The sequence below is a fragment of the Gallus gallus genome, chromosome 4, assembly GCF_016699485.2.
Source record: "Gallus gallus isolate bGalGal1 chromosome 4, bGalGal1.mat.broiler.GRCg7b, whole genome shotgun sequence".
In the NCBI taxonomy this organism is placed as follows: Eukaryota; Metazoa; Chordata; class Aves; order Galliformes; family Phasianidae; genus Gallus; species Gallus gallus.
In genome coordinates, this window is record NC_052535.1 from 65,356,235 (window position 1) to 65,377,042 (window position 20,808).

The 20,808-nt window shown below is 40.5% G+C and overlaps 1 protein-coding gene across 2 annotated transcripts in view; it reads left to right on the plus strand.

Annotated features, from left to right (window-relative positions):
• SCFD2 (sec1 family domain containing 2) overlaps window positions 1-20,808 on the plus strand; it is a 181,404-nt gene that overhangs the window by 76,494 nt on the left and 84,102 nt on the right. For both annotated transcript variants that reach the window (XM_001233405.7, XM_015285524.4), the window contains exon 5: window positions 539-788. In XM_001233405.7, the coding sequence (XP_001233406.4) occupies window positions 539-788 (250 nt within the window). The remainder of the gene's footprint in view (window positions 1-538; window positions 789-20,808) is intronic.

Consider the following 20,808-nt stretch of genomic DNA (forward strand, 5'->3'; position numbering starts at 1 on the left):
TACTTCTGTGTCTCTTCCTTTGAATTATAGTGGTCCTTTTAGGCAAACAGTCTAATGGCAACAATAGCCAATGCAATTTAGGGAATGCATAGAAATCTAGTCAACAGAAAGAGCCCATTCTTCTTGTACTTTCCCAGAATCCACATCTCTTATACTAGAGATGTTGGAGGATGCAGCCCTCACCAGTCCTTTCACTGTACATCTTTAGGCCTATCATTTGAGAATTTGTCCAGTCCCTTTGTGAACCTGTTCACTTGGTCTCCTCAGCATCCTCTCTTGGTTCTGTAGTGCAGTACATGTTGAGCAGTGGTCCTACAGTGAGCTTATTCACCACCTCTGTCATTTTGTGAGCTTCAGTTGTATCCCCCGTTCGCTCTTCTCCTTGCCAGACTGAGGAGTCCTAATGTTTTTAGACTCCCCTTCCACCCCAAATCACTGCAGAAATAATAACTCTTGCAAATGCAGGCTCTTATATGTCTAATGCTAACTGGTAAGCCCTATAAGGTCAATTTGACATAGTCTTCCTTCTGTTTTGCAGACTATTGGAGAGTCAGAAATGCCCAGCGTGTTGAACCAGTTACTGCCAATGATCAAGTCTTACAGTGAGAGGATGCAAGATGATTATACCTGTGAGGACTTCTTTATCTTGTTAGTGTACATGTATTCTGTGGTTGGAGAAATCAGAAATGGAGAAGAGCTGAACAAAGCTGAGGAAGAAGTGAAGAAGGCTCTAGTCAAGGCAATTTGTGATGAACCAGAGCTGTCTCCTTTGTTGCAGAAAATAACAGGTAAGATTCTGCTTGTGTGGTGAGGATTCGGATTGTGTTGAACGTGGGAACTAGGAGGAGTGTGTAAAAGCAGCTTGACTTGCCTGTGGTGCAGAGTATGTGAGTCAGCATGAAGATTTCCTGTAGATTTTTTCCATCTCTGATGTTCATATATGCCAAATACTGACAGGCGGTGCCTGAATAGTGCTGAGTCCGATGAAAGCTCTACAAGTTATTCTTTTTGTTAGAGACTAGCTAAGTTTGTATGTTTATCTAAGGTAATCTTTTCCACAGTTTCTTTCATTGATCAGTGTAAAGTTGACCCTGGGAAGTCAAAATTAGTTCTGGAAACATATTCAGTGAACCACAGTTGTTTTGTGAATGCTAGAAGCTGGTCTGTCTGGCATAAAAGAAGAAATGTGTCTAAAACCAACATTAAGCTTTTTGCTGAAACAACATGAACATTAGCCTTTAAAAATAGCACACTAAGCCTTTTTTTAGGTGAGTGCTCATAGGATAGAAAAGCCCTGACCTCCTGTTGCCAATGTCACATGTAGAAAAATAAAAATAAAAAATAAGTTAAAAAAAATCATTTAAATGAATGACCTATGGTTTGAGTGTGGCATATCTGAGAAGCGAAAGAGATCTCTATTTCCTGCTGTCACTTTCCTCAGTGTTTACTAATGGTGAGCTGGTCATTGACCAGGTCACCTTTGAGATACGGAGCACGCAAATGTAAATCAAATTGTTTTAAGGAGCTTATAATTGAAAGCCTTTGCCAAGAATTTGTTCAAGTGAGGAATCTCAAGGGTGTTGGGATTATTTTGCTGTTGGTTATTCTGTTGATATTCCCAGTGGATACTTCTGCTTCAGAGTGCAGATGTGTTCTGACTGGTCTGCTGTTGCTTTCTATGTAAAATACTGTAGTTATTAGAAGATTCTTACTGTAGAATGGGCATTTCAGCCATATTAGCATTGTTCTAATGTTTTAATACTCCTTGCCACAATGCCTGCAGTTTGTAGCTGTATGTGCCTGACAGTATTTCATGTTTTTTGTTGACTTTCATTCTCCTGGTTTTCAATATGGACTGCTCACCTTATCCACTACATGGTGTTTCATTTGCAGCGTCAATGGTGTTTTCTATAGGTGAGGTCCAGCCCCTCACTCTGAAAAGTTTCTCTTCATATTTTACCCATTTCCCTGTAACCCTCTGTTTTTCATCACCATTTGTCAGTTTCTGTTTGTTTTGCCTAACAAAAGTGGGAGAAGATTTGAAATTCAAAAAGTTCTGTCAAGTACCAAAGTGAAGTCACATCTCTGTCTATATAGAGGCTTCTCCTGTTGCTTTCCCTGGTGGTCTCAATTTATGTAGTTGCAAGCACAGATGGGGATAAAAATACATGCTGTGCTTGCGTTATGTTGCATAATCTATTAATAATTTGATTATTTTATGAATACACTTTTGTGCTTTATTTCCAGTGTGATTATTTCCTGAGTAAAAATTTGAATATCTAGGTGCTCTTGCTCAGCTTCCAAGAAAAGAAACATGTGAATGAATGTTTCAGTGCAAAAACTCTTTGTTTTATGGAATAAAGTTAATCATCTGGTTTTACATAACTGTCTAACTGTTAGAAACGCATTGTGTGAGGCAAAGCAGTGATCTCCTTATGCTTAAGTATTTGTTTTGTTGTTTGGGGCATCTGACTATCAACCTCTGAGTTATCCCACCTATGATTTGTGTGGTCTGCTTTGGAAAGTTTAAACATTGGAAAATAGATTTTATATATGTATGTGTGTATGTGTATGTATATGTTTATTTATTTATTTATTTATTTATGTTAAGTATTCGTGGTGATCTGACCCCAGCCAGCAATCATGCACCCACCCAACCTCTCACTCTTTCTCCTCTTCCCCTTATGCTATATGACATGAGAAAACAGGAGGAACAAAGCCAAGAAGACTTGTAGGTCAAGGTAAAGATAGTTCAGTAGGTGAAGGAAAGAAAGGAAAAGCAACAAGTGAAGTAAAGGCAATCACTCACCACTTCCCACAGGCAAACTGATGCCCACTCAGTTTCCAAACTGTGGCCAAAACCCTGTCATCATCTTCTTTCCCTGATTTTTATTGCTTAACGTGATACTATGTGGTATGAAGTATCCCTTTGGCCATCTCAGGCCACCTGAGACAGCTGCATTCCTTCTCAGCCTTTTGCCCGCTCCAGCCTACTTGCTAGGGGGGAAGAGTGGGGAAAAAAAGGGAAAGCCTTGACACTATGCAAACACTGTTCAGCAACAGCCAAAACATTCATGTGTTATCCATACTGTTTCAGCCACAAATCCAAAACATGGCACCAGAGGGGCTGCTGAGAAGAAATTTAACTCCATTTCAGCCAGGCTCAGTATGGAATCTTAATTTGGGGATGGTTTTAGACCAAGCATGTCATTGGTATGTTACACAGTTAACTTTATAACACAGAGCCAGGTCCCTGCAGTCTTCCACGTCTATTTCTATGTTTAGGAAAACCATGTCTATGCTTTTTGTACAAGTGGGTGATGGTAATACTCCTTGCTTGCACGCTTCCTTGGTTTATCAGCATTCTTTGTTTTTACATCTGATTTAGAGTGACAGTTCTTTTGACTTATGCATAAAAGAAGAAAAAAAATAATTAAAACTTGTTGTTATGACCAAAAATAAGGGTTGTCCTGATAGGGAGCTAGGAAATGGAATTTCCAGGAATATGCCTTCAGTAGTTTTCAAGCCTTTTTCCATCCAATTGCTTATTTTCTCAGTAGTGGTGGAATTTGCTGAATTTGTAAATTGCTATATTTGCTGAACAGAGTAATTGAGAAGACTGACTGAGGAAACACGAGCAGTCTTAGACGTGCTATGAACTACACACCCGAATGTTCCTGATAGCAGCCACAAGCTGGGCCATGTTCATAAATTCAGTCCAGCTCTGCAAGTCAGCAGCAGTTGTAGATCTGGATCGTTCATGTTGTGGACATACAGTGTTCTCCCAGCCTTTTACTTAAAGTCAGAAACAATAGTAAACCTTTGTTGCTCTTAAAATGGTCACTAAAGTGAATGGGTGAATTGGACCAAAATCAATTTTAGCATTTCTTGCAATCTCTCATTCGTGAGTAGAACGCAGTAGAATGTTTACAGTCTTTTATTTTGAGAGTTCCATCAAGATAAATCAGGGAATAATGTTAAATTGGACTTGTCAGGCCAGAAAATGAAGCCAGGGCACTGGGTAGATACAAGATGTGTGCAGTTGGATTGCTTGTCAGCTTCAGGTTCCCAAGTGAGCCTGCAGTTCCTCAACATTGGCTCTGCTCTCTGCACCACAGCTGCTCTCACTGAGTAGCTCAAAGGAAAGCAGAGCTGCAGGTTTAAGTTTCAAGCACCACTAATGATGTATGATTGGACAGTTTTTGTTGTAGCGACAGATAGCAAAAATCATTTTTGCCTTTAGAAAGGCATACAAAAGTAATACTATTTAGGCTGCAAAGCCAAGCACTTCAGAGTTGAGAAATGCCAGTAACTCCATTTCCCATGCAACCATAATTTGACTCCTGTGTGTTGTTCTCAGTCTCATGATTGCATAGTGCATTTTCTGTGAGCCATTGCTGCCTCTATTGTATGGACTGAATACCATGGAGAACCAGAAAGATACAGCTTCAGTTATTCTTCCACATGCAGTGTAAGTATTAACGAGTAAGTGACGCTCTCCATGAGATATTCAGCAAGCGTCTTTCACTGAGTCTCAGTCTGCAGGCCATGAAGTTGGCATCCTCAGCTTTTTGTGGCTCATTTTGGAACATAAAGAACAAAAATGTTATATATGTTTTCAGATACTAGTGTTTACAATTTCCTTGAACAGAGAGGACTTTGTCCTTCACTTCCCTGTATACCTTTTGCCTGATCTCTCAGCTCTGTTTTGGACCTAATGCTGTACTAAAACTGCTTTTTGATACCCAGCCAGTTTAAGCTGAAATTAAAAACCACATCTCAGTAATGGCTCTGCACTGCTGCCTTAGCCTTTTGCTTTCCTTCTCTCTGCAAAGCATGGAAAGCTTGCAATCTTGACATAGACACATTTGTATTTTCTTTTGTTACTCCCTCTGATTCACTAGAAAAATAATAAAATGCAATGCTTTTATTATTATTATTATTAGCTTTATTAGCTTTATTAAGGTCAAACACTGATTTTGCTTTATTGAGGTCAAGCCATCAGTCAAAATAGTAGTTGGGTGTACTTGAGGTATCTTCTATTTCTGTTATACTTGCTAAGTATAAACTTGCTCAGCTTGCCTGAGCTTATGCCCTTAGGAAATGTTCAGTGATGCGACTGCCTTGCAGAGCTGGTGCCACTGCCCCAAAAGATGTGGCTCAGCAGTGCTCACAGGACTGTTTGTACTGTGTCTGTGTTAATGTAACTGGGTTAATATCCGCAGCAGTGGGAAAGAAAGGGATTCTCAGAGATGTCTGTCTGTACGAATGGCTGGATGCACCAGATTTCCCTAAGGGAGCCCAGCTTATTGCAGCACTCCTGAGAACATGCAAAGATGCTGCGCTTGTGTAAGCTTATATTGTGAAAGATGCATAAGCACTTGCCATTTCCTGGCTTTTGAGTGTTAGGCTTTTCAGCCTTACCCTTGCCTGAACATATGTTTTCTAAAATATATGCACTGCAACAGCGGTTTGCATTTATGTAACACCTTACTTCTCTGAAGCACTAAGAGTATCTTCTAACTGTTAATTAAAATCAGAATGCAACACATTAGTGACCCAACGAGACTTAAGAAGACAATAATTTTTGCATGCGTAATAACATAAAAATATGTTGGTGTTGTTGTGTTTGACAGAACTGTTAAATAATACATCTTGTGGCAGACTATCTTACTGCCTTGGGTAATAACACTGAATGTAACAGTTCCAAGATTTCTCATGGGTGCAATTTACCGCAGACATATGTTCTTCATCAGTGTTTCCAGCAGAATGTTACAAATTGGAGGGGAAACAGAATAGACCAAAACATAATGGATAATGATGCTTTTCAACAGAATGTTGGTTTTAGGGGTGTTTTTGGGGGGTTTTGTTGGCAGTCATTAAAAAAAAAGGAGGAAAAAAAAAGGAGTGAGTTGTAAAATATCCTATTTATTTTATCATCTAATCCATTCATGTGGTCATGTAAATATCCATGTAGAGCTTCGTACCCTAGAAACACATACAGAAGTCACGCTAACAGAGCCATGACACAATCAAAAATGTATTTTTTCAGCTGGTCCAGTCCATCTGGAGTATTCTGCTTCTGTATGTGGGCTACCTGAAGGCACCGTTGCCTCATACTCTGAGCAAATCCTATAATCGATACCGATTTTGCAGCAAGCATGGTCACTACTAGATAAGGAGAAAACAGAAATGCTTGCTTTTGTTCAGCCACATCCTTGGCTTCGCTGCTGTTTTGAAACAACAGCTTCCCAAACCTGGTTCTGTGATAGGCAGGTAGCTACAAAAGCATTTCCTTTGTTGAACTCATAATGTAGCCTTTCCAGTTGTGACTGAATCCCATCTCGAGGGACACAACAAGCCTTTCTCTTCTTCACATCAGAGATGCAGCTTGATTACTGCTAGTGATCTCTTGCAGTTCAGGAAGATATTCTGAAACTACCACTACATTCAGATCCAAGAGCAGCATCTGTATGATTTGAATATCTACTTGATTTCAAAATAATGGCTTTTATCAGGAGCGTTTCTGTGACACAGATAAAGTGTCCACTAACTGGTTCAGTGAAAGGCTAGTCCTATGGCAGCCTTGTATTACAGCTTATTTCTGAATAATCCATGGGTTTCACAAGGGTAAAAAAGGTAGTAAAAGAGGTAGTGATTATGAAATAAAAAAAAAAAAATCAGTCTTTTTTTTTCATTTTGCCCTTAATTGAGAATTTAACCCATCTTACTGAGAGCCTTTTTTTTTTCACATTCTTATTCAGTTATTCAAGTTATTCAGCTCTTTACGTTGAAGATTTATGGGAGTCTTAAGCTGTGCTGTCTTCCAGGCCTTCTTGAGCTCTCGTTTTGCCTGTTCATACTTCAGGATCTCTGTATTTGTACCGACCGTGCAGAAGATAGGAGTAGGGTGCTGGTGCTGAGTCCTGCAGGGCGGCCCTGCAGCCTATGCTGGGCACAGGGCTGGTGCCAGGATGGCTCCTTCTTCCCTGCATGGGGGAGGCTGCCTGCAGCAGGGTCAGCAGATAGGGATCAGCTCCCCACCACAGCTAGGGGCTATAAACTAAACTGTTTATATTAGAAGTTCATAGAGGGGGTTACAGAGGATGGGGTGGATACCTCGACGACATTGAATTGCTGACATTTTGAATGGATAGACAAGCTACTCTTTGAAATACTTATTAGCTGCTTCTCATCCCTGACACTAAGGGGCCATTTTCTTGCATAATATTAGCAGGACAGCTTTGCACTCCACTTAAATGGCAAAGAACCCTTCCCGCAGGTTAGGCTGCTGCTGTACGGAGAACAAGCTGTATTCTTCAGGGTTTGCCTCTGTCCCTCCAGGGAAGGATGGCCATGTCCCAGACAAGGCACTCCTGGAGGAGCGTTTCTTTCTGGCATTACTGTATGATCTCATGTATGCTCTGCTACTGTAGCTATACAGTTTTATCCTGCCGCAGTGCTGAGATTATAACTACAGCCAAATGAATCCCAAACCATTTGTTTCCCAGTTTGAAAATGAGAGTTTGTTGCTCAGGATGTTTTTTTCCTGTTGCCCCAGCTGATTCTTTAGACAGCACAAACAGCCCTCCCTCTGGCTGGAAGGGGCTCTGTGTAACACTAAGCATGAACACAGCCTCCCAGTATCTGTGTTATTTTCTTGGTGCTTTTTGGCCACGCTCCAGTGGAAAGTATTTGCGAAGCACAAGCCCTGGAGGACGACTAACATTTGTCCTGCCAGGAGCACCAGAAAAACATGAGGAGCACTGCTGCCTGCCTGCGTGATCAGAGCTGCATGAGAACTCGTGCAGTCTAACCTGGAGATGTTTCCACTGCTTGGGCATCTTGGTTCTTTGCTTCGTGATAACAGAGCAAAGGGGAAAAAAATGATATCTTATATATGTGACGTGATACCTCATTTACATGAACATCAAAATCATTTTCTGCTGAAGACCCTTGAACTCTGTAAGACCTCTGTAACTTTTTGCTGTAACCTTTTTAAAGGCTTTTTTTTTCCATTTCTGCACAAAACCAAAGGTATTTTGCATGTCTTAAAAAAATCAGGCATACCTTAGAAATCAGCGTTACAAATCCATACTACGTAGTTGTTAACATATCAGGCCGCTTTGTACAAATGAAGGGATATTTTGGTTGCATTTCATAGTGTACATTAAAATGCATGGTAGAAGACCATCCCAATGGAAGCTCAATGGCTGAGCTTTTTTCCTTTTTTTTCCCTTTGTTTTCTTTTTTCCCTTTTCCTTTTTTTCCTTTCTCCCATTTTTTCTCTTTTTTTCATTTTCTTCTTTTACTTTTTTCTTCTCTTTTCTTCTTTTCCTCCTTCTTCTTCCTTGTTTTCTTTCTTTTTTTTCTTTGTTTCTTTTCTTTTTTTCTTTTTAAGCTTTCATATGTTGCCTGTTTATTTTGTCTTCAGCACCTGGCTCAGTTGGCTCCAAACTGGATAGTAATTTTCATTGAAGTGTTTATAACAAAAAGTCTTTTTTTTCTGTTTTAACATGAGACATATGCCTGCAGCTCTGCAGGCCTCTGACTTCTTGCCAACTTAGCAAGACAGCCAACTGAAACAGGAAACTGATATGGTGCAATTTTCATTAATGATTTGTGGTATTTTTCAGCATGCAAATCCAATAGTATTTGGAGGATGCTCCTAACATTAAATGTCTCTTTGCTTTAAGCATAAAATGAAAACAGAAACTGCTTTAGAATTAGGGAACTTTTAAAAAGGTGCTCTTCTTTGTATGTGGCAAAGTGAAATTCTTCATTTCATCTTTCCATGCAAGTCACTTCCTTGCAAAACATTCAAGTTTTGGCATATTGTAAAATTATGAGTAAATTCCTGCTGTTTTGCAGAGTACACCCAGCCTGGCAAACTAGAAATGGTATAGCACTAAATAACCATCAGATTACATTTTTGAAAGGAAGAAAGAAAGAAAAGGCTTGTTTGTGGTCACCACCCATATGACACAAAGTGCACAGACTCAAATGTTTTGCTGGGAGACGCAGATGTTGAAGTGCATACCGTAGATTGTAAAATTTTACTTGGTTACCTCTTGGTGCTTTCTTCTGGTGCTTTCCAAGTATCCTGTTGCAGTTTTTGTCAATTTGGCATTTATTTTAACCACCAGGTTATGTGCTCAATCTGACACACCCGTTCTGAGCGATTCATTGGTTGGTGATTCCTTGAAGCTGCCCCTTTGGCAGCACACAAAGACAGGCAGCGTTGCCTCTGCTGGGACAAGGAGGAGTAACTTTCAGCTTCAGATATTTGTAGTTGTTTTTGCCAGCTCACTGGTGGCTGTTATTCTCTCATGTTTTCCATGATGTTCTATTGGGTTGAATTCTGTCCTTTGAATTTTGAGTAATCGACCTTCAGGGTTGCAATCTATGTGTGTTTTAATGATGATTCAATATGCTGAAGTATAGTATTTCAAGAAGAAGTTAAGCACACATATAAGATGGAATCATGAAGCCGTATATTATTACAGTGGGAACCCAAAGAAAGCTCTTGAATAATTGGCATAAGTTTGTTTTTTTGCAAAACCTTTGCTGTGTTGGTTTTCTTAGCGTTTCAACAGCAGAATCAAATAAGGCAAATAAAAACCACATTTAAAAGAAGTTATAGAATTTAATAAATACTCAACAATATATGGCTTAAATATGCATCACTTGCCCACACACCTCACTACTTTGCACGCTCTTTTTTTTCCTTCTTCATCTTGAGCTTTTGGCTCTGGAGGTTGTATGTTCATTTTCTCAGTAAAATCAAGATAATTTGCTTTCACATGTACTGTAATTAAAGGTCAGGCTCTTCATCTACATAAATCAGTGTGAAAGCATGCAGTGCTCCTCCTGCTTAGAGCAGTGCTGAGGTGAAGCTTAAGGAACAGATCAAGCTATTGTGATCTATAGATCAAGGCAGAGCTAAGAGGATAGACAGGATTAAACACTTTCATTGACCTGTCAACCTTACTAATAGAGCTGCCATTTAAAACCATCCTTAGAGGAGCTATTAGTGCTCTGCTGTTTTGGTTTCAATAGCATCTAAATATTGCCATATGCTGCAGAAGTTTAAAAGTGTGATCTTATTTAAATGTAAGCTTTCTCACAAATTTCTTCTTAGGTAGTCAGCCCTTGCTATAAGCCTTACAGACAGATCTGTTGTGGTCTTGTATTTTAAATCAACACGTGGAATGCGCTCTCGTATTCCCTCTCTCCCTATTTGTTCTTGTTTAGCTATAAATTTTATAGTTGAATAAAAGCCACCTCTGGTGATTAAAGTTTAGGTCAAGTTACATTTTGCTGGGACCCTCCTGCTCTGTTTTGCAGACACTGGGACTGTGGTCTGGTGAGACAGGAAAGTTTACAGATCAGAGCCTAAGGATTTTTTTTTTTCCGTTCTTTCCTGGATATCCCTTAGTCAGGCAAGGAAAGTAATGTTTGTAAAACTGGATTGAATGATTTCTATTAGCTAAGAGTGTTGTGTGAATAACAGAGGAATGTTTGTGTTCTACATAATTTTAGAAAGCAGTATGTATCACTTAGGATAGTTCACAACCAGATGTCTAATTCTCTTTTGATTTCCCTCTTTATTCATTAAAATAAACATTATTGTAGAAATACATGCCTGATGAGAGGTGGTAACAGCCAGTCATAGCCAATTAGACACATTTGTTTACTCCAAAGCAATACAAATACGTAAGTGGCTTCCATGGATTTGTGTTAGCATGAGGAATATGTGGATATAGGTCCTGGACTTTCTGGTTTATTCAAATGCTTCTGGCTTTGCTTTTTGGTGCTGTGTGTGCATATCTATTATAAAGATATGTGTACGCCATTTGTACTGATGCAGCCCCATGACTTTCAAGTAAAGCAGAGGGAGAGAAAGATGGATTTAGAATAACAAAGCCATCTTTGGGAAATACTTTAGCCACGGGTAAGTTCTGCTGCTGCTGCACCAGACAGAGCAACCCAGGTTAATGAATATTAGCGTGTCTGTGCCCAAGAAGTTCCCCAGAGATATGCCATGATCCTGCTGGGATTTCTGCCTTTCTTCCTTATGTTCTCTTAAAATGTTGAGCAATTAGAGAACATATAGACATGGCACAGGTACTCTTGTGTTAACTTGAAGGAGGTTTATTAGAAGAGACGCTCCGAATGAGTAAATGTAATCAAATAAAATTTTGGAAAGAGCCTTGCTACCAGTATCCATGCCTAATAAATAAGAATAAGAAGTCAGAGAGAGTCCAGTTCTTCATCATTTTATCTTTTGCCCCTTTCTGACATGTTCTCTATATATTCTCTCATATTCTTGCAAATCTTGTGTGCTAAGTGAAGCAGGAATCCTTCGGCTGAAGACATCTCACAGACTAATCAACTGCATCCATATCTTGATGTTATCCATGCTGGGGAACCAGAATTCTGGCAGGCATTCACTTTCGAGTGCCTGGCTTCACATACTCGCTGTTGTTTCTTTGATGACTTCACTGTAGTGTTCAAAGTAAACAAAACACTTAAAAGCTGAAACAACATTTTCACTGTAGAGAACGATGCTTCTTTTACTGGCAAGTTCAAATAATGTGGCTGCACACCAGAGCTGTCTGCTGCTTGCAGCAGTGACTACATGGTCCTGCCTCTGCAGCCAGTAAACATTCCAGGTGGCTTTGTAGGTATTTGACAGCAAGAGAGTACTGAGGTTTATGAACAATCGAGATTTTCTGCCTGTCTTCCTTTGGCTTCTTTGTTCTTTCATGCTTATGCCTCTTTTTTTTCCCCTACACCCTTCTCATATTCCTCCCTACCCATCTGTTACTACTCCTACTGCTTTCCCCATCTTCTGCCCCAGTTCTTTCCTCATCCTCTCCATCACTCACGTGGATCCAGTCCTCCCTTGGCTCCTTTTTTTTCATCCACCTCCTCCTAAACTGTTCCTTGGCTCCCTGTCAGCTTCCTTGTACCTCTGTGCCTCCTGGAGCTTCACCCATGAAAGTTGGATTGCAAAGGCTGGGTGCTGCTTTACTCCAGTTCATGGTTGTTTCTTTGTGCCTTTCTCTTTGCTTCACATTCTGCAAACCCCTTCTTTTTTCACAAATAGTTCTATATTAAAAGCCATCCCCTTTCACTGGCTCTTTCATTGTCTTATGATCTGGATATTTACTTCTAGTTAACGGCACCTGAGTTACATTCATGGTGTTTCCTTCTTACTTTTTCTATCTTAGAAACCATTTCTCTGTGCCAAAAAATACACATTTATATGGCATGTATTTCAAAAGGCAACATATAAAAGAGGTAATACTCATTTACAGCTGTTTTTATGAGGCAAGAGGTGAGAATTGTTGTTTTTGCTTCCATTTTCCATCTGCTTCTCCAGCATTGCTGTGTTTCTGGCAGTCAGATATGAACTGGAAGTACATCGTGCCATTTATTTTGCAGTAATTGGGTATTTCTGCACCTTTTCATGCACACATCCCTTCCCTACCCAGCCACCTCGCTGATGCTGGGTTTGGGGTGCCACCTTCTGTGTTGTCTGCACAAATAGCTTTCTGCAGTTTATTTCTCATAACAGTAGAAAGAACTGCTTGGTTTGTTTTTCTTTGTAGCAGATGTGCTTTTTGTTGGATTTAATATCTGTTGGACTCTGGATTATCCACTAGTGTGTCTTTCCCGGTTTCGAGGAGATAAACTGGGATGAGTCATAGAGCACTTATTCCCAGAGATAGCTTCAGCAAGAGGAGAGAGACCATGAATACTTGAGGCAAAAGTACTGGATGTTAGGCATAGATGGTATGAAGGTCACTGGTTTTTGTTGTTTTTCCCCCTCCCTGAGCAGATGAGGTTCTCTTCAAACAGGCTGCAGAACTACCAATTAGTGTGCTTCATTCTGAAATGTAATCAAATTTAAAATGTAAAAAATCCCTTTCGGCTACAGTATAATCGGAGCCCCTAATTATGAAAGGCATATGTTCCCCTCCATCTTTCTTCCCTCCACCCGTGTAGCTAATTGTCCTTCTAGAATGATTTCTTCATTGTAAAAATCTTTGTGACGTTCCACTCCTGCTTTGCTCAAAGCAATGCTGTTATCTGTGCATTAGCTTTATGTGGCTGGATTCCTGCAGGATAACACACAATATAGTTACACTGATTACTTGCTATTTTGTGTGTCATCTGTGTTTTTGGAATATCTCAAGGCCTGTCAGTCTTCCGCTGGGGATTACATCATTTCGGGGGGCTCAGCCATTCTCAAACAAAAGCATACTTCAGTGGTAAAATATGTATGCCCGGACACTTGGCGGTCTTTCAAGACTCCAGACTTGACATGGATTTAATCTCAGATAAATGTATTTTCTTCAGTCTGTGGTAACCAATTATTTCCATGCACTTATTTTTTTCTTTTTGCTTAATGTAAGGCTTTCTTTACAGATGTTAATTACTGACAAAAAATACATTTCTTTGGTTTTTTTTTTCCAGCTACTGCAGGATTTATTCTGAGGTGGTGATGTTGGTTTCTGCTCAGTCTTTGAAAGTTTTGGCAGTGGTGAATTCAGATTAATAACTGTTTCTATAGCAGTAAGCCTGATCTTGTTTGAAATGCTCTAATTTCTACATTATTAGCTGGCCTGTCTTCCCAGGGCAGACCTCTGGGGAGAAAGTTACCCACACCTGCCAAGCTACCTCATCACATATCGAATTATAACAGCAAATAACTATCGCAAATCCTATCAGCCAACACGTAGCCACCAGCTATGCTGTGAGGGTTTCACAAGGGCTTAATTGAAAACACATTAAAAAATTTTGAAAAAATCAAAAATTTGCCTTTCCATTTGAGAGAGGATTTAGGCATAGATTTGGACTTACTATTATTGTTGATTCACAGTAAAATGTGTCTGAGATAACTGAATGGCTTACAGGAGGTATGGCTTCCTCTTGATTTTTGAAAGACTTTTCTTTAATATGCAGACATTTCATTTAAAAATAATTCTTAAGAAAGGGTTATGGGGATGGGGAATTTCTGCTTTTATTCCACAGAGCATGCAGACATCATTAGCATAACAGGTGCATCGTTTCTTTATGTAGCAAAGCATTTAAATAAGTGGAAAAAGAACATGGAAAAGTTCTGGGTTTTTTTTAAGAGCGGAGCTTTCTGACACATCCCTTAAAAAGATTTTTTATCACCTTTTAATTCATCATGGATAAAAGAAATCTTTGTTCCTCTTAGTTTTATTAAATTATATCTTTTTTCTTGTAAACAAGAACTTTCAAATATAAAGAGATCAGATGGCCATAAAGCACAATTTTCAAGGCAGATAGTCTTGAAGAGTGCTTTGTAAACAGCTAAGCAGAGTCATGCAAGTTCTTATTACTGCTCCTTAAATACTATGGTGAACGTAATTTCTCATTGGTTTTCATGCAAGTCACGCAGCCAGATGTCTGAGTATGCAGGTCATGCAGATTGCAAGTTTATTGAAGGGTCATTGTGGTTATCAACGGCAGCTGTTCATAGGATCCTTAGCAATGAGTGGAAATTTATCTTTTGATTTGAATGCTTCTCACTCCTAAAAACTTTATGAGGTCTCAAGAGCATTACTATTTTTAACTAAGTAGTGGTTATGTCTTTTAGTTTATTTAGGCACGAAACCAAAGATCATTGAAGTCAATGTGAATTCTTCCACTTACATCAGCATGCTTTGGGTCATGCCCTAAACTGTTGTGTTTGCTATCCAAACTACAAGAGATCATAGAATAAAAACTGGTGCTCTACAAACCAAAATGGGTTCAACAAGAGCCGAAAGAACAAATCCTGCTTCCAGTCAAGCCAGTGGAAGATATAAAAACATCTCCCAAGAAAAGTTTGAAAGTTTCTGGCATAGGAGTAAATGTCATCTAAAGTTAATCTTTCAGCTAACCTCCCTGTGGTAAAAATGACCAATTTGTTCCCACATCAGTGTTAGTAACGAGAAGTCACAGTGGGCAATAAAATGCTGTGTGAAAATGTAGAGTGTTCATGCTGATCACTGGGCAGCACTGGCCCATCTTTGAAGTTAAAGAAGGTTTTGATCTTTGTTATGAGGGTCTTTTAATTGTTGTGATTGAGCAATATTTGTACTGCAAAAGTTCTTGCAGGCATTTCTTATCTGATACAAAGGTGGTGAAGATGATGGTAATGGTTAAAGAGCCCTACATCAGGAACATGGAAAGCACACCTGGAATAGCAAGCTAGCAGATATTGTACTGCCTGAAAAATTCATGATAAGGAGAAAGGAGCGTTTAATAAGGAGAGAGCAGTGTTGCTCTATTAGCATTCAGAGGACAATTTGATGGAGAAAAAAATAGCAAAGAGAAAGTCTGTATTAAATCCCTTCATGTGATCACACTGCAATTGAGTAATCCAGGAGAATTGTTTAAATATTTCTATAGGTAGGGAAGAGAAATACCCTAATATTGAAAACATTCCAGACATTCAACAAATTCAGGATAAAAAAGGTACAATAGGAAAAAAAAGTAGCCAATTTTGAAGCTAGATTTTAAGGTGAGCTTCCTCGTTCTTCCCTCTAGAGAGGCTTAAAAAAGCAGAATGTTCTGCATTATAAGAGGCATTTAGCATTTGATGGGACTGTTTAGGCCCTGACTGAACATCACAAGAGGAGTGTTCCTGTGCATGAACAATGTTTGGTAGAAAGCTTCAGTCTGAACAGAGGGATGATGCAAATAATAGAAAGGGAAGATCTTCACTAATGGGTGCAAAACCATTTACTTACTTTGATTTGGAAGAAGCATTAACCTTGTGGGAAAATAATGATAGTAAACCTTTTTGTTTGCATGATGATGCATTTTTGTTTTGCAACAAGAAAAAACCATACATTGCTTAAATGTATTTGTTCTTAATTTTAATTTTAACTGTTTAGCTTTATATTTGAGCACACACTTCTTTGAATTATCATGAGGAAATGGAATGAAAGAAGTAGATATGCTAAATTGTTGTCTGCTTTCCAGTTCTGTTCCATGCTAGATTATTCCCCTGACTAACAGGATTAAAAGTATTTGTGCTTGAGACATTTTGTGAATAATCTACCTCTGTGTTTGTGTCTGTGCTAGTGAAAACAGAGCTACTGTTGAAGGACTGAAACATTCATACTGGCCTATGACTGCTGCCAGTATTCCTACTTCACAGAATCACAGAATGGCCCAGGTTGGAAGGGACCTCAAGGATCCTGAATCTCCACCTCCTCGCCCACACCACAGGCAGGGCCACCAACCGCCCCATTTAATAGTAGACCAGGTTGCCCAGGGCCCCATCCAACCTGGCCTTGAACACCTCCAGGGATGGGGCATCCACAACCTCTCTGGGCAGCCTGTTTCAGCACCTTACCACTCTCACAGCAAAGAACTTCCCCCAACATCCAACCTAAATCTTCCCTCCCTCAACTTAAAACCATTTCCCCTTATCCTGCTGTTATCTACCCTTTCAAAGATTTGACTCCCCTCTGGTTTACAGGCTCCCTTTAGGTACTGAAAGGCTACAATGAGGTCACCCCACAGCCTTCTTTCCTCCAGGCTGAACAAGCCCAGCTCCCTCAGCCTGTATTCATAGGAGAGGTGCTCCAGCCCTCTGATTATCTTTGTGGCCCTCCTCTGGACCCTCTCCTCTAGCTCTCTGTCTTTCTTGTACTGGGGGCTCCAGAGCTGGACACAGTATGGGGCCTCACAAGAGCTGAGTAGAGAGGGACAATCACCTCCCTGTCCCTGATGGCCACCCCTCTTCTGATGGAGCCCAGGATACCATTTGCTTTCCGAGCTGCAAGAGCACACTGCTGGCTCAGCAGTGCTATTTCTGCTGTGTAGATTTTTTTGCAATGTGCATCAAATGTGATATAGTATAGAGGGTATAACAGTATGAAATTGTGGCTGTGTTTAAGTTAGCTGCTCCTAAGGAATTATTTGACCAAAGCCTTTTGCTTATATTTTCAGGAACAGAGGTGCCTTGATGTTGATGGTTAGTTATGTGCCTGAGGTTCATTTTTGATTGTGGGATTTTCCAAAGGTGGTAGTGTTGACCCAGAGATGGAACATGGCTGGGCTGGTGATGCTCACTCTTGAGAACCTAATTGGCTGGGGGTGCTGCACGGAATCGGAGTTGGGATGGCAGCTCTGACATGCTGGTGTTGTCCTCGGCCCTGCTTATCAAAAGGAAGGTTCTTATTAGTACAGCAGTGAGAAGGGAGGGCTGCTGTCCTGGAAGTCATTATCTGAAGTTTGTCATGGGAAGAGATGGAAGGAAGAGAAGAAAATGCTATTCCAAACACAGTCTTATCCAGTAGCTCATTTCATAATTTCCTTCACACAATCAATTTGCATTCTTTTACAAGCAACGTCTCAGTTCTGTTTTTCTTCTACCAAGTGAAAACAAGGGTAAGAAGCATGTTTTCCTTCATGCCTTTGGAGTCTTCCTCACTTCATAAGAAACAAGATTTTATTTGAAAAAAGGCGCTGAATGAAACCTTTACATGATAGAGGATTTTTCAGCCAATGGGTAAAATTGTATACGCAGCTTCGTCATGCAAGTTTTCATGTGTGCAAATGAACAGTGATTTGCTCAGATGAATATGCTCAGTTTACTCAGACAAATGCATATTCCTTTGGAAATATCACTGTGAAATAACCTGTGATTCATTCATTATTTTAAGTATTAACAACTTCATGTAAAATGCTTGTCTAATTTTCATGAATAGCTCCCAAAAATAAGGTATTTCCATATGTAGGATAACTTGGTGGAAATAATGTTCTTTATGTCCATTGGTCTAAGGGCAAGGAGTGAAAACTCAGCCTTTACTTCCAGTTCCCTTTAGCAATGGCTCCGCAGAACTGCAGACTGGCGGTGCTTCACAGCACTGTGCTAGCAGGTAGCTGTTGGCTTTAGCCAAAGTCAATGCCTTGATTGTTTGTTGGGTTTTTTTGCAGTGTAGATTGCACTAAGCTTGCATCAGTGTCCCTGGGGAGCCAATTTGCAGAGCGAAAGGGAAGAGGGCTCCTGAAGGCATCGTGGCTGCTGGCTTGTCTGAATGTTAGTTCTTGACCTCCAGTGCCATGCAATTAGCACCTTATCGTCTGAGTTCACAGATTCCTTAGCTTTCACCAAAGCATCTTGCTGCCTTCCTGCTCCATCTTGCTCCTGGCTGTCAAACTGCTTATGAAATAAAATAGCCTGCAGCCCTCCTTGAGATAGCAGAAATCTCAGCAGTCCTCCTCTGGTGCCCTTCATCACACAGCTCACACCCTCATGGTCCTGCAGCCAAATGAATGCTCAGCTGTGGGGTATGATTGGGCTAAATCCCACTTCCCTCTCTGTCCCCACAGAGCTTTCTCTCCCTTGCAGGGGCACTGGTTAGATCTTCACGCTCTCTCCTGTGTTCGTTTCAATCTGATCTGCCTTCCCTACAGCACTTCCCTCTTCCTGCCCAGAGCTGGGCACTGGAGTCGCCCTGGCCCTGATACTTGATTCATGGGAATGGCTTATGCTGCAGAAGACCCTGCTTCATCTATAGTGCAATGCGCAGTGTCAAGAAGCAAATTAAATTTTCTTGTGTAACATGAACCATTACAATAAATGCAGCAGTAGGAGAACTAGTTAGCAATGGTACCTTCAAGCAGGAATTCCAATTGTCCTGCAGCTTTGTACTGCGTCAGTATGGCATGGTTGGCTAAGTTTTGTATACCCACCTCAGCAACAGCTCTTAGGGAATGAGTTTCCTGTAAAGTTATGCTGCAATACTGCTGATGTGCTAGCTTAAGTCCTTGCTGTACATTTTCATACTTTATTCTTTTTAATAAGTAACTGCTAGCTATGCTTCTTCACAAGGGATATGGCTTGTACATAGCATTTAGACTTGTTTTATTAGCCAGGAAGTTCTGTAATATCCAGTCACATTTACTTAATCTTAGCCTCTGGTTGTTGTTTTTTTTCTGATAGATTATGTTTTGTTTACAGATTTTACCACTCTGTCTGGAAGGAATGAAATTAAATTTTAGAATTGCAAATAATACAAATATAATCGGTATAAAAAGCTTCCTTAAAAATGCTGAAGACATTTTAAAAACTGAATTCAAAGACATTTTGATAAATGCAGATTTTTCCAGTTAGTAATAGAACTGACAGATTCTAATGTCCTTAAATCTTCCTTGGACTGGACCTCATCCACTGTTATCTAGTTTTTATCCGTAAATTGGAAATGCGTTTTCTGTATCTAACAACCAAAGACTTTCTCAGCATTGAGTGAAATAGTCTTTGAATTGGACTAGATGAATAAATTGACTTAAAGAAAATGTTCTTTCTGCACCTGCAGGAGAAGCCGCAGCTGCCAAGAGATGAATACTTCAAAAAACTTGGATTCCTAGGATTTAGCCAGTGATTTCTGCCAGTTCATTGCTTTGATGTTCTTTACAAGTTCAGCAGCAAACGCACAGTGATGTGGGTTATTATATAAACATAACCCTTTTGCAAAAGACGAACATAATCTCGTCTTGAAATCTTAATAAGCACAAAATCCAACTTGAATGAAGCAGTTTGTTGATGGAGGCAGTTTTTAATACCTGCTTTCTATTCACATCTCTGTCTCTGAAACCAGCACAGGCTTTCTGTAGGATTCTCTGTATGCAGGTAATGGAGGTCTGGTGCCAACAAAGAGAGGCATTAATTTGAAAGAAAGAAAGATAAGCCTGGGAGGAAGGCATCTTTTCAGTAAGTGGGTTGGGATGCAGAGTGCTCATCCAGGGCTTCTGGAAGAATGTCAGAAGGGAGCAGTCGAGTTACAGTAACATGTAACTTACTGAAAAGAATTATTTCAGCAAAGAAACAGACACAGGGACCTAACTTGGAAAAATGTGTAGAACTATAGAATCATAGAATGGCCTGAGTTGAAAAGGACCTCAAAGATCATCTAGTTTCAACCTCCCTACCATGGGCAGGGTCACCAACCACCAGACCAGGCTGCCAAGAGCCACATCCAGCCTGGCCTTGAATGCCTCCAGGGATGGGACATCCACAGCCTCTCTGGGCAATCTGTTCCAGTATGACACCACCCTTTGAGTGAAAAACTTCCTCCTGATATCTAATCTAAACCTCCCTTGTCAATTAAATTAAATCAATTTCAAGTGCTGGGGTCAATTAAAGAGTATTGACCCCAGCACTGACTCCTGGGGGACACCACTCATCACCAATCTCCATCCAGACACTGAGCCACTGACAACCACTCTCTGGACTCGATCCTGCAGCCAGTTCTTCATCCATTGAACCAAATCCATATCTTTCCAGTTTGGAGAGGATGATTGTCCTGATGCTTCTTGAACTCCAGCAGCTTAGGGCAATGCCCACTGCCCTGGGGAGCCTGTTCCATGCCCACCACCCTCTGGTGAAGAACTTTTCCTGACCATTCAACGTGACCCTCCCCTGACACACATCCGTGCCATTCTTTCTGGCTCTGTTGCTGTCACCAGAGAGCAGAGCTCAGCACTGCTCTTTCTCTCTCTGTGAGGAGCTGTAGGCTGCCATGAGGCCTCCCCCTCAGTCTGCTCTTCTCTGGGCTAAACAAACCAAGGGACCTCAGCTGCTCCTGATACATCTTCCCCTCTAGACTTTTCACCATCTTTGTAGCTTTTCACCATCCATGTAGGTCAGTAGGTCTCACCCTTCCATGAGTTCTAGGGATGCTTCTTGGGGTGTGTGGGGAAAATGCTGGTGGCAGTGGGCCCCCAGCCCACTGTAGGTACGTTTCTGGAGCTCACCATGGAAGGGTTAGC